Below are 17,482 nucleotides of genomic sequence, written 5' to 3' on the forward strand. Positions count from 1 at the left end.
GCATACCATCTTCCTTTAACAAATAAACAAGTACATGTTTGTTTGTGAAATAAGACCAAAATGATAATCAAATGCATGCTCTATGCAAGTTCTTTTGCAGGGAGCTTTCAAGAATATTTTTTTTTAATCTTTTTTAGAGATGTTATGTAAAGGAGTTTTTCACTTGTGAAAACTTGAGCACAATGCAAAAATTCATTGTGAGGAACAGTAATAGACTAAATTCTTTTCTCTCTTCCTCTAGAAACATTTTAAATACAATGTGGAAAAAAATCTTACCAATAAAAAGAAGCTGTGAAAAAAATAGTTTAAATACTGAAGTCAGAATATGTATTATACACTTTGTTTCTAGTTATCATCTGATACCATGTGAAAAAAGTATAGATGGAGCTGTTCAGACATACTGATTTCAAATAACTCTACATGTACGTTGTTTTTACGAGCACAGGTAGTATTTGTTGGCCAGACTCATCTTAGTTCCTTGCTTTGTGAAAATTAACTTTCAGTTGTGTGCAGTTTATTATTTTAAGGCCATTTTTAAAAGTCTGAGAGCACTGAAAAGCAATAGAACACAGCTTTCTTAAAAACCGTTCTGTTGGAGTTGAAAGCTTCACAGTGTGTTAGCAGAGCAGTGTGCACATATAAAACATAGGTAGGGCAGACATCTTGGAAGTGTTGAATAAATCCTTTGTTCCTTTGGTCCTGTAGGACTTGACTTTCATTTCAAGTTAGAGGTCTTGAAGTATTGAATAAGCTGTGACTGTAAGAGAGCTATAGCTTTTAATTGGGTTCAGCTCCTTTTTCGTAGTTGAACCATCTGCACTCTTTCACAGTCTCAGATGCCAGTTACACACTTCATCTAAGGGCAGAAAGGGACAAGAAACCTCACTCAATAAAGGGGAGTGGGGGGTGAGGGGGTGGGGAGGGCGGGAACAATAGCAACAGCAAAAGCCCCAGCAAAATTGTTTATGTGAATGTGCAAACATTTCCAGAAGTCATTCAGAGCAGAGGGGAGACTGCTGGTCCGTAGATGAAGTCTGTTACTTTAGGCTTTGTGTTCTTGTCTCTCTCTCTTGCAGAGTTCAGTGCTTGTAGAGATCAGAAAAAGTACTCTGCTCAGTGCTTATGGGTGGAAGGTTTTTGGCTTGTCCTGTCACAGACAGTCATCTAGAAACCAAGAAGTTGGCTGTATTAGTAAATTACTGTTTTCCTTTATATTTTTTATAATTTTTTTTACTTTTTTTTTTTAACTAGATCTCTTTCTGTCTTATGCATTTCCTTTTATCATCGATGTTAATGTTCTTGTAATCTGAGATAAATAGCAAACTTTTGTGCCTTGGGTCTCTTGCCATCATTTTGTGGGGCACTGGCTTGTATACTTAGTTACTAGGAACTCTGTTCCCTGTTTCTGTCTTCTGTGATAAGTGTTGTTCCTCCACTGGAAGTGGTTAAAATGTGTGAGAAAGCTGAGGATTTTTAAGTTGAAAGTAACTGGAAGAAATGCTAGTTAATGCTTCTGTTTCTAGTGACTAGAAATCAGAAAAAGAAGGTAAGATTTGTGCCTGGCCAAGGAAAAAGTCATTTATACTCTACACTAGTAAGCCCAGCTATTAGGGAAGAATGGGGACACCCATCTCCTGAAGATGTCTCATCCTGCTGCACATATGATCAGATACGTGCATGCTGTGTGGTCAGAGTAGATTCATCATTGTCATAAAACTTGCTGTTCGTGGGTAGTGTGCAGTATGGTTGGGAATAGTGTTTGAGGCCTGTAGGTTGAGCTGAAGGTTCCTCATGCAAGTGGTGGAGGTAGAAGACCACGAATAATTCATCTGGTTGTCAGTGTGCCAAGGGCCACTAACATCTTGTCACCCTTGATCAGAATCCCAGCATGTCTTGTCTCTGTATCGTGCCACAGCAGCAGTATATTTATATTTGGTGGGTCTTTATTCAGTGTTTTGTACCTGGAAAGCAACAGCTGAGTGATTTGTAGACCACGCAGTGGTGACTGTTATCATCTTTACTCCATTTTAAATTAGTGTCCAAATAACTTGTAAAGTATTGGCTACCCTTCTCAGTTATGTAGGCAAGAAACTTCACAAGAAGCTTTTTAATTAAAAACTTGAACACTTGCTTGGGTAGTGTGTTCAGTTTAGTGTTCTGTGGGCTCACTGTTACACTAAATCTTCAAACCCATTAGGGATAGCCACTTTCTAATTAAAGCTTTCTCTGTGTGGGCATCCCAGGTGTATGGTACAGTAACTCTTATGCTCGTAAATACTTAGCTTTGGATAAAGTTGTGCTTGTAATTAGGAGGAGGTTTGGGGCTTTTTTTTTGGTAGGGGGATTAATTCCTCACCATTTGTTATCCTTGAGATTTGTTTGTATTCCAAGAATAGTTCATTTGGGTAATAATTTTTTGGGGAGTGTTATGAATTCAATGTGTCTTGTATTTCGTAATTGCACTGTTAGAGAAAAATAAGCACTGATTTTTATTTTGCTCAGAAGTAATATTTTTAAATGAGGTAACAGGGGGTGCAAGAAGAAAGTATCCTGGGAATCACTTCCTTTTCAGAAGCATGATACACTCAAGACAGTGTAGCCTGCAGCCACAGGACTTGGGTATAATCTGATTGATTTTGTCATACTGCTCTGTGGAAGAATCTGTTTAAAATTAATAGGTTGTAGTGGTTTTTATAGCACGTTTAAATGTTGTAAGAACCAGACAATGTTAAATAATTGAGAAAATCTGGATGTTGGAATACTATTTACTGATATATTTAAGCAATCATAAAGAAAATGGCTTTTGAGTAATGTTATAGGTAAACAACACATGGTGGTCTGTTTTAACTGGAAGCCATAATGTAATGGTTGCTTCTGCTGATGAGAAGATGGATAATATCCCCCCATACATACTTTCTTGAAAAGATACAAATTGTTGTTTGCTGTAGGCACAATGAAGACAAGCTGTTCAGAATTTGCCTTGTAAATATTAAGAACAGCGTGTATCTGGTTTTGAAGTATGTGGGAGCCTTACATTAATATCAAAATGCATATATTCAATTGCAGTTTTGCTTATTTGTCTGATTGTAACTGGGACTTTTCTCTCTCTTTTATTTTTTTTCTTTTTTTTTTCCTTCAGGGAAACTGTATCAATCTGACCGATGCCTTGACTCTATATGAAGAGCAGCTTGGCAGGCTTTATTGTCCTGTGGAGTTTTCAAAAGAAACTGTGTGTGTTCCCTCCTACATGGAATTGTATCCTTACAAACTGAAAAAGAGTGGAGAGTGTGTATTAATAAATCAAGCAAGCCTAGCTTGCTTGGAGGTAATGAACTCATAATTTAAACACTATTAATGTTTTTTTCATAGTAAATGAACTACTGCAGTTTTATTTTGAGGATAATTGCAGGAATTGTTTTTTTTAAAGGTGCCATAAATTCACAGCTGATGAAATGATTGTCACCTTTGAAGATCAGGTTATGTTTTAGTTAACATTTTTGAGTGTTCCAAGTGTATTGTTTATGTGATGTAGGATAAACTCTAGGGTGAGGGTAATGCTGCCTGGGAGTTCTGGCAAGGCTATCTTCTCCCACCCTCCCCAAAAACCCACCCAAACTCACTTAATACAGATTAGCATGACCCAGATCTTTAAATATGCTTGGATATATTGAACATGCATATAGCTCAGCCTGAATATTTTTAATGGAAGAAAAAAGTGATTCTTAACAGTCATTACTAGTTAGCATTACTAAAAATCTGTGGGTGGCAGGCAAATTATAGGAGCTGGAAGTTTCAGCTTCAAGGCATTGGCTCTAGAGGGGCATTTTGATTTGCTATACAGTGGTTCTGCTGGCTGCATTTGCCTTGAGTGTTTACCACTTTTGTGTGATCTCCCAGGAAATGTTTCTGCAGGGTAATGCCTACTGTGGCTGTCCCTCTCTTGGCAGTAGAGATCTTTCCAGGATCTGCTTATTAATAATATATTATGCATGTGAAACTACCACAGCCTTTCTTCTGTGTGTTTGTTTTGCCTTCTCTGTTTCCAGTCTTCTTACTGTTTAATGCTGTAGCCTCCTGTTCTGTACTCCATACTGACTGTAGCAAGCTCCTCCTGTTTCTCATTATTTTCAGCTCTCCAGTGAGACTCAGATTTGATCTTAACTTTTTAAAGATGAAAATAGAAGAGTGAAAGAGGATATGAAGATATTTGCCCTCGTAGCTTTCAGTTTCAGAGAAACTGGTTATTTTTGCCTTTACAACTGCCAGACCTTAATGCAACATGTATGTAATTTGAAGTATGCATCCTCAGAAAGTGTTCTAAATGCTGCATTTTTTATTCAGAAGTATGCAAGATGTTTCTAACTTCATTAAGTAGAAATGCTACTTATTTCTAATAAATGTTCATAGTAAGATAACAAATACAAAATATTCTTAGCAATAGGTTGATTAAAACTGGCCACTAAAGCATAACAGCACTTGAAAGTAAAAACAGATTTTGCAGAAGTGGGGCAAACTTCGTAAGTTTGCTTTTTCTGAATGAATTAACAGTGGTGAAGTGGTATAGGTACTGGAATCTTAAAGAAGTTGTTGTCTTGATGACTTCAGAATAGCCTAGAGTACCTACTAGAACATAATTTGGCCTTGGACTTCTGATAACCCTTTAGTGCCTTTCAGGTACAGGTTTATACTTTTCTTGAAATTTACATATTCTTACTTGGGAATCTTTATCTGAATGGAAGTTTATGCCTAAATGCTGTTTCTTAGATGACTGAAAGATGTGATGGTTTACAGTAGAATTATGATAGGTGATTAAAAATGAGGGGTGAATGCCGCGGCCAGGTGGAGGGGAGAAAACACCGACACGATGTAGATTCACAAAATGCTCCGTTTATTGATTACAAGGCTGCTCTTAATATACTGTCCCACACGCAATCACGCACTACTTGATTGGCTACTTCACTCTGCCCGCGAGAGGTACACGCTCCACTTTGCCTCTCCTGATTGGTTTCACACCTTCGCTTCAGCTTAGCGTTACATCATGCTTCTGGCATCTTGTTATTGCTCTCCTGTTTTGCTGACCTTGATGCTTCCTCTTCCAGCCTGGGGTCAGAGGCTCACTTTCTCACAGCTTGGTGCAAGCCTGTTAAAGCGCCCATGCTCGACCCCCAACAGGTTTATTTCTGTCTGAAGAATTCGACACATTTGTGACATTCATTTAAGTGCCCAAAATCTCTTAAACCATTTGAACAAATCTTTTCACTTACACAAATACTCATTTGTGTAACCTGACCAGAAGTTACCTGTGTGGGTACCTGACTATCCAAAGTACTAAGCTGGCTTCTCACTTTATTGTTATTTGTTTTGTCTACTTAAAGAATTGTTGTTGTTTGTACTTGTTACTTGAAATTCTGGTGTTTACCAGAGTTGCTGAGGGAGCCGTCTGAAATTCAAGTAGCTGTTGACATATTGCAATAATATGCTAAAAAAAACACTACTTCCTTTTTAACTGTGTACTACAAACTTCGAGGTTTTTTGTTTTTTTGTTGTTTTTTTTTTTTTCTCCTTAACTTCTTATTTTCTCCAGATGGGTGTTCTACACTATTTGGAAGAAACAAACGGACATCTGAACATCGAGATTATTTGAGATTATCCTAAATGTACATGCTGCATGGAGCATAAAGGCCTGCCACGTGCTGCATATTGTCATCTTGAACCTTTAAATTATATGCTGTAGATGATCCTGAAACTTAGTCATACTATTGATTGTGAATTCTTTAAATGTTTTTATTATTATTTTAATTTAAAAGCAAATGGAAAATGTATATTTTGATGAGCTAGGGTGTTATTTTTGAAAGTCAACTTAAAGATGAATAAGCAGCAAACCTATATAGCTGCTGAATGCACTGAACCTTTAGAATGTGATCCTTTTTATTTTTTTGTAGATCTTCACAAGCTGATTAAAAAAGACATCTTTAGCATTTCACCCCTGAAGGGTGGTCCATGGAGTTTGTTTGTGGGTTATATTTGGTTTTTCTACCGGATTCTTTTTATGGTGCTTTTTAAGGATGGAGGGGGTTTTTGATTTTTAAAAATTAACATTGCAGTGCTTCTGTACAGAGAAAGGCATAACTAAAGAAGGAAAAAAATCTTCTGAAAGAATACCCCAAACTGTTCATTGCAAAGGAATAAAGCTAGTCTTTAATTTTGTTTATTCACTCTAGTTTATTTTGCTATAATCTCTTCTGCAGGAGAAGCTTTGACCTTTCACCTCATGGAATTCTTTAGCTGCTGCCGTTTTGATAATTTAGATTTTTTGATAGGGATTTAACAGTAGGTTATAGAGGCACTTTGAACTCTGGCATGAAAATTAAAGCTGGTGTTCCATCCCACCACACAAAATGCAAGAAATTGCATGTAATGATGTTCTTGTGGGCATATGTTCCTCAACCTTATGGGAAGCACTAGGTTTTAAAGAAAGGTTGCTTTAGAGGGCAAAGAAATGTGGGTACGATCTAGATTCATGTGCGTCAGTACTGACTGTTTTGAGTCAAGTATGTGTACTTCAGTAGGGTAAGTCCTGGTTGTATTGCCACAGGCTGACAATGTTGTGTGGGGCTCTTGCTGAATTAGGTCCACTTGCAGTATAAAAGTCAGTGGAAGCTGGGTTGCATTATAGTTTTGTCCTGAAAGATAAGGCATTTTTCTCTTTCTCATGTTGTCTGAAAAGTTATATTTTTGTAAGAATGTCCAATGTGTTGACTAAACCTTTGCTTTCAATGTTTAAAAGATCCCACTTGAAGGGAGATAGGAAGGACTGTAACCCTTCTGTGCATTTCCAAGATAGAATAAAAAGTGCACTATTTCCCTAAACACTTCAATCCTGGGCCATAATGATTTTTTTTTTTTCGTTTAACACCTACTATCAACATTTTCTTTGTTTTGTTAGAGGGAGTTGTGCTCACCCACACACGCCCCCCCAAGATACTATTAATGAAAACAATACAAACTACTACTAAGATCTGTATTCTGAAATCATATATAAAGAATAATTTTACTGTGTCCAACATACATCAACTGTTCATGAAATCAGGTATCTTACGCAGATTTCCAGATACTGGAAAACTTGAAAACATCTTCTCTTCATTTGACATATAATTGTGCCATTAATATGCTTTCAGTTTGGAGAGCCAATAGAAGTATTCTTCAGTCTTACTGTTCTATGTTATTGCATTTAATGTTAATTTGTTAATGTATATTGGGCACAGTTCTTCTGTGCCCTACACCTTATGCATCCCTCAGTACTCCCAAAGAGCAGAGCCTCCATCTAAGCAGGAGAGAAGTATCTTGCATTTCCACGAGTGTTTTAGCTCTGTTGTATACCTCCCAGAAAATACCTTGATATTATTGCCTATTACTTAGTAGTGATCCTTCATTTATGATACAGGACTGCAATCTGTATATTGTATAGCTGCAAATTAATGCAATCCTGTAAACAGTTACATGTACCCTTAACTTTGCAAGCATGAATATTCCCATTGATTCTTACTGTGTTTACTCATGTAAGTGAAATTAAGCACATGGGCATTCACTGGGATGCGGTTTATGGCATATATGTTCCTGAGTGAACTTGATAGATGTAGAAATTGGTCACAGGTGGGGGTGGTTGTTGTCTAGCGAAGAAACTTGTGAACTGGAAGGTGACTTAATATGGTTGCTGGCTTGCCGTACCAAGGCTAGCACTTTCTTTAGCATCGCTGCACAAGGCTGCCAGAACACAGATGCTGGGTGTGCAGGAATGTTCTGTGATCAGCTCCCAGAATGATGAGGGGACCTGAATTATATATTGGTAAGTGAAAGGCAGCAGTGCTTGCAAATCTTTCATTTTCAATTGATAAAGTATAAAGAGAGATGGAGGATTTTTTTTTCTGTAAATTTTTCTAACGTAGGATTCTTTTGTAAGTGATACATGCAGTATAAAGCAATTCAGTAAACACTGAACTTTATATTTTTTAAGTTGCTGAATTGATTTTGAGCAAATATATATACACTGTCAGTCTATTTGTTGTTGTAGTGTAGATTTCTAAAGGAAAAAAACCTCTTTGTATTAGAATTTTCAAATGCAAACAGTTGATTATCCATGTTTAAGGCCAGTGGGAAATAGCTATGGTTGCTGCACTATGTATGCAAATAGTTCATGAGTTCTGGTTGCCATTAGGGTTTTCTTTAATAATTCTTTGCACCACATGCTGCTTCCACCTTGAAATGTGATCTTATTGTTTCAGAGCTTGATTGATAGTAGTTTGTGCAAAGAGAAGACTGATGGCATTGTATCTACTGCATTAGTGCGGTGCACATGTTAAAATAAAGGTACGCTATTATTACTTGTGTGTTTGGATTGTTAAATGCTTTGGGAAGTCAGTGACAGTGTTACAATGACAATTTCTTTTCCTTGTCACTTTGTCACAAAAAAAAAGTTACTTAATGGCCCTTTTGAGTACCTTTATCTCAGATTAATAAATTTAGTTATTTTACATATATTATATGCTCAGATAAGACACTTTGTAGTATGGAACAGCATGCTAATGTTTGCCATGGGGGGAATCACTTGAGGCTTCAATGACATTTATGTAGAAAAAGCTAATTTTCTGGAGAGTACTGTAGGTGCAGATTCTTTGGAGGCCTCTAAGTGTTAAGTTTTATTCTCCTAAAGTGGTAGGTTGGCTTTGGGTGACAGTGGGAGTCATTGATGGCATACGGAAAAAGATAAGCTTAGGAGAAATAAGACATTGAGATGTTAAGAGCAATGCAAGTTTTGGTACAAGTTTAAGGAAGAGGGAGAAGGACATGGAAAGGATGGACATTGAAGGAAGTTGCTCTGGGTCTGGTTCAGAAAGATGAATCATGGCAGACAATGGAAGAATGTGACTTCTAAAAGAGATTGTAGAGGGATTTACATAAATTCCAGCTGACTGGAAAGGGGAAGTGTTTACATCTTTCCTAGGTACAGTGATAGCAAAGACCTTCATAGTTAGAGAAAGGAATTGGGAAGGCTTAACTTAAGGGAGGAAGAAGTCTTAGATACAAACTTTGAGTGTAGAATACAGAGTAATTTAAGATTGCCCACATGCAGAGAAGGGAAGATAGGTATCATTTGTTTTATTTTTACTGGTTTGAGTTTGAGGTATTGACAGCTTCCTGGAGGGAACACGAGGGGACAAGTGAGAAGAGTACTCCATTTCTTATTTTAATAATAGGAGACTGCAGATGTTGCCTGAGGGTAATGGGAGAAGGAAGATGACAAGCCTTGCCCAGGGAGGAAAAATGAGTAGTTGGAATCATTAAAGGGAGATGCTGAAGGAGGAAGTGAGAGAAATACCAAAGACAGCGTGTGCAGGAGTGACTAGTAGCAGCATTGAGCAACATAAAAATGCATTTTTGAAATGTGGACTGTGTTAGGAAGCAAGGAGTTAGAAATGTGGAATGGGAACAGTTTAAGCATGCAAATAAGTTCATACAGTGATCATGTATTTTAGTGAACTTGAGCTTCAGAGGTAGAAATAGAGAAAGTAGAAAGGAAAGAGGAGGGTGAAATGCACTTTGCAACTGAAAGCATAAGAAGTACTTCTGTACAGTGTCAAGGGAATAAAAGATGCAGGAGCAAGTTAAAATAGGAGGGAACTCTGCGAATGAGCCAGGAGGAGGAACCAGAAACAGAGTGGCCCAACATATGTGTTGGGGATTGCTTGTGGACGTAAAAAAAGGAGCATTGGTCACACTGCCTAGTTTTATCTTCTGAAGGGATTTTTTTTGTTTGGTTGGGTTTTTTTTGTTTTTTTTTGTTTGTTTGTTTGTTTTGATTTCAAGATGGCTCCTAAGTATTTTAGGAGGAAAAGAATGGTGGAAATTAAATTATGGACAAAAGGAAACTTCAGATCAAGGAGTGTTTAGGGTGGTCCCAGGTAAATAAATACAAACTTTATGAAGCTCAAAGGAAAGGGAACTCTGGGATTTAGCTGTCAAGGCTTGTCACTGTGAGCATGGAAGTGTGCAAGGCAGAAAGATACTGGTAGCATCTCTGCTGTCTTCAGCTTGTGGAATTGGGAAAACTGATGAGAACTGGCAAATGTATGAAAACCACTGCTACAGCCATTACAGGCTGGTTTTCTGTGACTTCAAAGTGCATAGGTAACTTCATTGTATGTTACCTGAGAGGGTAAGTTCTGTGACCTTGGTGATGAACGCACAACAGTGTGCTGTATTGCATGTGCAGCCTTATTAGTGCGATTTATGTTGAAAGACCCAAAGTCACAAGTATTTTGTAGATTCATAATGGAAACATCTTGGTGAGTGGTCTTTGTATATACAAAGACAAGCAGCAGTGGAATTTTAAAACAACAGTTTTAGTAGGTGAGAATAACAAAGGTCAGTACATGTGAAGCTTGTTTTTTTTTTTAGCTGGTAGCTGCTAACACTTCCCTATTTAACTTATCTTTGGTTATCAAAATAGATGCTTTAGCTTCTTTAAAGAAATATTTTATTCCTTCCTTTGGCCAAATTCTACTCTTAAGCTTCACAGTGGGACATTGTGGGAAATGCTTCCTAATGACTAGCGTCTCATGTAATACTCGAGTGGTTTGATGTTTTATGACCACTGGTTAGTTATTTGGGGTGGAAGGATGACTGAAGGGTTGGGTTTTTTTAAGGCAGGAAGTTTTTAATTCTTTGTTTAAACCCCTATGGGGCTCTTTAAGCCACTGTATTTTGTCATGGAACGAGCACTGATGTCTATTTTTAAGAAGGGTAGGATCCTTTTTGAAAGTTTTACATGTGTCACATAGTAAAATTTTTCTCTACAATTTTAAAATTCTTACTGTATAGATAACAGATAAATACTAGGGAAGGAGGAGATACCTGCTCATGATTTCTGGAGTTGGTTTTCAGATAGCCATGTGTGTTAAATTATAATTGAGATGCACTTAAGGAATCAGAGTATTATGTAGGCTGGAAAAGATATTTAAGAGCATTGAGTCCAGGGATGGTGACTCAACCACTTCCCTGGTCAGCCTATTCCAGCCAAAGCTCTCTGTTCAGGCAGGCTGGTTGCCTTTATTGCTGACTTCAAGTCTACTTCTTTGAGATCTTGACCTACTTAGTGAAGCCCTGTATGACTTTACTGCTGTGGTAGCTGGGATCAAGTAGACCTCTGGCTATATGAAATCAAGAAATGGTGGAGCATGTCTGACTGCAGCTGAAGCTTGGCAGTGCTAAGGAAAACAGAGACAGTCTCTGCCCTCTACATGCCAACACATGAACAGAGTACACCAAAGCCACAGAGTATAGGTAGCTTAACATGCAGTAACATGTACCTGACAAACTGCATGAACATGCTGTTCAAATACATAGCGAATAAAACTATCACAAGAGGCAATATAGGCCCACTGTTGAAAGCGGTGGGTGCCCTGGAGACAGAGGATATAAGGAAGGCAGAGGTGCTGAATGCCTTCTTTGCCTCTGTCTTTACTCCTGCAGATTCTCCCCGGGGACCCCAGATTCCTGTGGCCCCAGAAGGAGTCAGGACAAAGGAGGAGTTTCCATTGGTAGATGAGGATTGGGTTAGGGATCAGCTATGTAATCTGGACATCTATAAATTATTGAATCCAGATGGAATGCACCCATGGGTGCTGAGGGACCTGGCGGAGGTCATTGCTAGGCCACTCTCCATAATCTTTGGTAAATAGTGGGAAATGGGAGAGGTGCCTGAGGATTGGAAGATGGCAAATGTCACACCATTCTATAAGAAAGGCAAGAAGGAGGACCCAGGTAATCATAGACCGGTCAGCCTTACCTCCATCCCTGGAAAGGTGATGGAACAACTTATTCTTGACTCCATCTCTAGGCATATCAAGGATGAGGGGGTTATTAAGAACAGCCAACATGTTTTTATGAGGGGGAAGTCGTATTTGACCAACCTTATAGCCTTCTATGTGGAAGTGACTAGGTGGAGGGATGATGGTAGAGCAGTAGATGTGGTTTTTCTTGATTTCAGTAAGGCATTTGATACTGTCTCCCACAGCATTTTCATAGATAAAGCTAAGAAAGTGTGGGCTTGATGATCAGGTAGTGAGGTGGATCAAGAACTGGTTGAAAGGAAGAAGGCAGAGAGTTGTGGTCAATGGGGCAGAATCTAGCTGGAGGTCTGTGACTAGTGGAGTCCCTCAGGGGTCGGTGCTGGGACCAGTGCTGTTTAATATTTTCATCAATGACCTGGATGAGGGAACTGAGTGTACCCTCAGCAAGTTCGCTGATGACACTAAATTGGGAGGAGTGGCTGACACACCAGAAGGCTGTGCTGCCATTCAGCGAGACCTGGACAGGCTGGAGAGTTGGGCAGGGAGAAACTTGATGAAATTCAACAAGGGCAAGTGTAGAGTCTTGCATCTGGGGAAGAACAACCCCATGTACCAGTACAGGTTGGGGGTTGACCTGCTGGAAAGGAGTGAAGGGGAAAGGGACCTGGGGGTCCTGGTGGATAGGAGGATGACCATGAGCCAGCAATGTGCCCTTGTGGCCAAGAAGGCAAATGGCATCCTAGGGTGCATTAGAAAGGGTGTGGTTAGTAGGGCAAGAGAGGTTCTTCTCCCCCTCTACTCTGCCTTGGTGAGGCCGCATCTGGAATATTGCATCCAGTTCTGGGCCCCTCAGTTCAAGAAGGACAGGGAATTGCTTGAAAGAGTCCAGCACAGAGCCACAAAGATGATTAAGGGAGTGGAACACCTCCCTTATGAGGAGAGGCTGAGGGAGCTGAGTCTCTTTAGCTTGGAGGAGGCTGAGGGGTGACCTCATCAGTGTTTACAAATATGTAAAGGGTGGGTGTCAGGATGATGGAGCTAGGTATTTTCCAGTGATATCCAGTGGTAGGACAAGGGGCAATGGGTGTAAACTGGAGCATAGGAGGTTCCACGTTAACATCAGGAAGAACTTCTTTGCTGTAAGAGTGACAGAGCACTGGAACAGGTTGCCCAGGGAGGTTGTGGAGTCTCCTACGTTGGAGATATTCAAGGCCCACCTGGACAAGTTCCTGTGTGATGTACTCTAGGTTACCCTGCTCTTGCAGGGGGGTTGGACTAGATGATCTTTCGAGGTCCCTTCCAACCCTTGGGATTCTGTGATTGATTATGTCACACTCCCACCAACCCGCCAAGACAAGTAGCTTGTGCTTACTGTGGTGGAAGCAACCACTGAATGGCTGGAAACATACGCTGTGCCCCACACCACTGCCCAGGATACTATCCCGGGCCTTGAGAAACAGATTTTGTGGTGACATGGCACCCCAGAGAGAACTGAGTCAGACAGTGGGATGCATTTCTGGAATAACCTTATAGACACTTGGGCCAAAGAGCATGGCATTGAGTGGGTATACACATCCCCTACCATGCACCAGCCTCTGGGAAAATTGAACGATACAATGGGCTGTTGAAAACTACACTGAGAGCAATGGGTGGGGGAACTTTCAAGCATTGGGATACACATTTACCAAAGGCCACCTGGTTGGTCAACATCAGAGGATCTGCCAATAGGGCTGGCCGATCCCAGTCAGAACTTTTACATATCATAGAGGGGGACAAGGTTCCTGTAGTGCACATGAAGAATTTGCTGGGGAAAACAGTCTGGGTTATTCCTGCTTCAGGTAAAGCCCAACCCACTCATGGGATTCCTTTTGCTCAAGGACCCAGATATACTTGGTGGGTAATGCAGGAAGATGGGGAAGTCCGATGTGTACCTCAAGGGGATTTGATTTTAGGGAAAACAGCCAATGAACTCAATTGTATGTTGTTGCCTGCTGTCTAATACATTTATAGCCCACCAACTGGGGCTTTAGGTTGTCTTCAGGTCACCAGCGACTGGCCGTGACTTCCCTCCGACCATCATCCCAGCAGAGAATGAACTCTGATAGAACCAGACGAGTTCTGTGGTGTCATCAGCAGGCAACGATCCAACACTGCATGCAGCCTCTCCTGCTCTGAAAGTCTGTACCAAGAGATGGAACCCAACATCACAGACTAGATGAACTCAGCATCTTCACAGGGATTGGTCCATGCATTAAGGAATGATCTCTCTCTCTCTCTTTGTGTGTGTGTAGAGGTAAATACATATATGTGTATATGAGACAAGAGTGACGGTATATTGAAAAATGTGGGATCTGAGCATGACATGAATGGTATGGAATAAGGGGTGGATACTGTCCTGGGTTCAGCAGTAGTAGTCATTTTTGTCCTTAGTAGCTGGTGCAGTGCTGTGGTTTTTGACTTTCAGTCTGGGAACAGCACTGATAACACCAATGTTCTTAGTTGTTGCTCAGTAATGTGTACTCTTACTTTCTGAGACTCATGCTTTGCCAAGGAGGAGGGGAAGCCGGGAGGAAGCAGAGACAGGACACCTGATCCAAACTAGCCAAAGAGGTATTCCGTACCACAGCACATCATACCCACTGTATAAACTGGGGGCAGTTACCCGGAAGGGCTAGATTGCTGCTCAGGTTGGCCTGGGTATCAGTTGGCGGGTGGTGAGCGGTTGTATTCTCTTCCCTTGTTATTTCCCTTATCATTATTATTATTGGTGGTAGCAGTAGTTTTTTTTTGTGTTATACCTTAGTCACTGGAGTGCTATTATCTCAGCCCATGGGAGTTACATTCTTTCAGTTGTCATCCCCATCCCTCCAGGAGAGGTGGGAGGAAGGGAAGGGAGTGAGCGAGCGGCTATGTGGTTCTGGGTTGCCAGCTGGGCTTAAACCACGACAGCTATGTTCTTCAAAAAGAAATGCAAGACCTGTTATTTAATTTTATTTTCACTACAAGCAAAGTCAGCAACATGGTTTTAGATCCATGTGCAGGAGAACTATCACATATTACTACAAAGAAAAACACCTGCTCAGTGAGCTACAGCTGGAAGCGCTTCAAGGTGATTTCCTTCACCTAGTAGAGTGCTTCTTTGTAGTAAGCACTTGTTATTCAGGAGTGCAGAAGAATGTGGGCTAGGTCTGGATAATGCTTGTGACCTGGCTTCTTGTGTGTCCTCACAGCCCAGAAAGTGAACTGCATTCTGGGCTGCATCAAAAGGAATGTAATCAGTAGGTCAAGGGAAATGAATCTGCTCCTCTGCTATCATGAGACCCCCACCTGGAGTACTGCATCCAGGTCTGGGTTCCCCAACACAAAGCTCAGTACTGCAATAGTTATTCTGATGGAATCTGTTTTCCCTTTCCATTTTTCCTCAGGGGTAGATAAAAACATTGACACTGTACTGCCACTGACTCTCATATCCTGCAGCCTCCCAGCAGCTGCAGGCTTGTATCTGTCAGAGCATCCCTTTAAATTTTCACTGTTTCACTTACTCTTCTTTTGGCATGTGAGCGCTAAGGTGAAGTTGTGAATGTCTTCAGCAACGTACCATCCCTGAGTCTTTGGATCCCGTTACAAGTTGCGGCCACTTTTCCTAATGCTATTTTAACTTTACTGCTAAGTTTCTAATAAGTTTTTGCCTTTTACAGAGATAAGAATGTTTTTCTTAAATTATTCTGCTCAGAGCAGAAACAATATTTGATATTTTTACTTAAGCCCCTTTCAGATGTGTGCTCTCCTCATGTAAGTTTTTTCTGATGCTAGAAACCAGGTAATCCAGAACACCTACTTTCCTACTCCTGTCTATGCAGATAAGTCACAGAAGAAAATTGCCGCATGTTTTTAATTGGTCGTAAATAAATCCCGTACCCAACCAGTACACTACTCATCTCAAATTTAGCACTAAATTTGGGAAACATATATATGAGTACAGTAATTAGTCCATGTGAGTGTCCACAGGTTTTACTCAAATTTTGTTTTGTTTTTAATCAGGCTTGGTTATAAATGGGTAAAGTGTAAGGCAGTGACAAATCAGTGTATGTTTTATAGCCTGTGCCAATAGAAAAGCAAAACAGGAAAGCTTTATTTTAAATAGAGATGTTGGAAATTGTAGGGAAACGTGGTCAAAGACATAGCAATTTGGCTTGTAAAGATGATTATATTTGGTGCCTAACTATTTGGTTCTTGAGGAGTTCTGTGACTTCAGGAAAGCAAATGTTTGGTCTTGATGATGGTGCTGTGGTTTAAACCTGATCTGCCTTCCCTTTCCCAGGAACTTGACCAAATGCATTTAAACCCTCCTGAGGGGCTGCTGTGCATTGTTATAAGACATGGGCATAATCACTGGAATAGCACCAAGAGTGGGATAAGAACATATGATAGCTAGAAATACCTCCACTGAGGTGTATGTATATCATTCCATAAATCTCATGTTGTCATGGGCATTTTATTTAGGACATCATATTTAAAGTGGATTTTTTTATGGCTTTTACCTGTGTGCAAAGTTAATTGTGATCTCATTTTGAGATGAGGGAGAAGAAAAAGAATCCACTTGAGTGAAATGCATCAAAATAAAACTAACTTAAGGAAGATCCCAAGCTGGTTGTAGCAATACCCTGAAAGAGCAAGGTTGGGGGATTTTGGTTTTGTTTCATTTTTTTCTCCAGCCTGTTTCCTCTAAAAACAGAGGTTATGCAGTTGTGCTTTCCCTTACTATGTGCCCAGTCCCTCCTGCCCAGCCTTGCTCAGTAACACTGGACCTTGTCAGCCAACTTCTACCAGATTTGACAAGGGGGAATTTGGGCTCAAAGATATTAAGTTCTAACAACTTTTTGCCCTGGCGAAAAGGGTCTCTCGTTTCTGATACAAAGGCTTCTGCAGATACATTTGTGTTGCTGGAGATCCAAGTGTGAGAGCAGTCAGGAGCCATTGCTTTTGCAGAGACAGTCCTGCTTCTCTGAGGGATGGGGGAGCTCAGTGGGGGACTCTCTTTGAAGCAGCCACATGCAGGTCTGGGAGCTTTCCTTCACTTTTGTTTCCAACTGTCAGTGAATATGTAGAGTCATAGAGTCATAGAATGGTTTGGGTTGGAAGGGAACATAAAGACCATCCAGTTCTAACCCCCCTGCTATGGGCAGGGACGCCTTTCATTAGACCAACTTGCTTAAAGCCCCATCCAATCTGCCCTTGAACACTTCCTGGGATGGGGCTGCCACAGCTTCTCTGGGCAACCTGTTCCAGTGCCTTGTCACCCTCACAGTGAATAATTTCTTTGTAATGTCTAATTTGCATCTTCCCTCTTTCAGTTTAAAGCCATTGCCCCTCTCTTTATCCGTACATGCTCTTGTAAAAAGCTCTTCTCCAGCTTTCTTTTTGGCCCCTTCAGGCACTGGAAGCTGCCCTAAGGTTCCCTCACAGCCTTCTCTTATCCAGGCTGAACAAGCCCAACTCTCTTAGCCTCTCTTCAGAGGAGAGGTCTGAAGAGGCCTCAGCTCCCTGCACCCTCCCAACCTCTGCTGAAGTATGGCTCAGACTTGGGCTTTATCTATGTGTTTAGCACTGCATGAAACTCCCAGCCCATGACT

The 17,482-nt window shown here is 40.5% G+C and overlaps 1 protein-coding gene and 1 long non-coding RNA gene across 2 annotated transcripts in view; both read left to right on the top strand.

The window, feature by feature from the left end:
- The window catches only part of SMS (spermine synthase), a 46,693-nt gene extending 38,312 nt beyond the window's left edge, over nt 1-8,381 (top strand). The window contains exons 10-11 of the mRNA XM_005151481.4: nt 3,140-3,255; nt 5,585-8,381. Of these exons, the coding sequence (XP_005151538.2) occupies nt 3,140-3,255; nt 5,585-5,627 (159 nt within the window). The 3' untranslated portion in view covers nt 5,628-8,381. The remainder of the gene's footprint in view (nt 1-3,139; nt 3,256-5,584) is intronic.
- On the top strand, nt 4,365-5,558 carry LOC117438971 (uncharacterized). Its single transcript, XR_004551118.1, has 2 exons — nt 4,365-4,822; nt 5,173-5,558. It is a non-coding gene; the product is annotated as an uncharacterized lncRNA (long non-coding RNA).
- Nucleotides 8,382-17,482: the final 9,101 nt, after the last annotated feature.

The sequence above is a fragment of the Melopsittacus undulatus genome, chromosome 2 (genome assembly GCF_012275295.1).
Source record: "Melopsittacus undulatus isolate bMelUnd1 chromosome 2, bMelUnd1.mat.Z, whole genome shotgun sequence".
Lineage (NCBI taxonomy): Eukaryota > Metazoa > Chordata > Aves > Psittaciformes > Psittaculidae > Melopsittacus > Melopsittacus undulatus.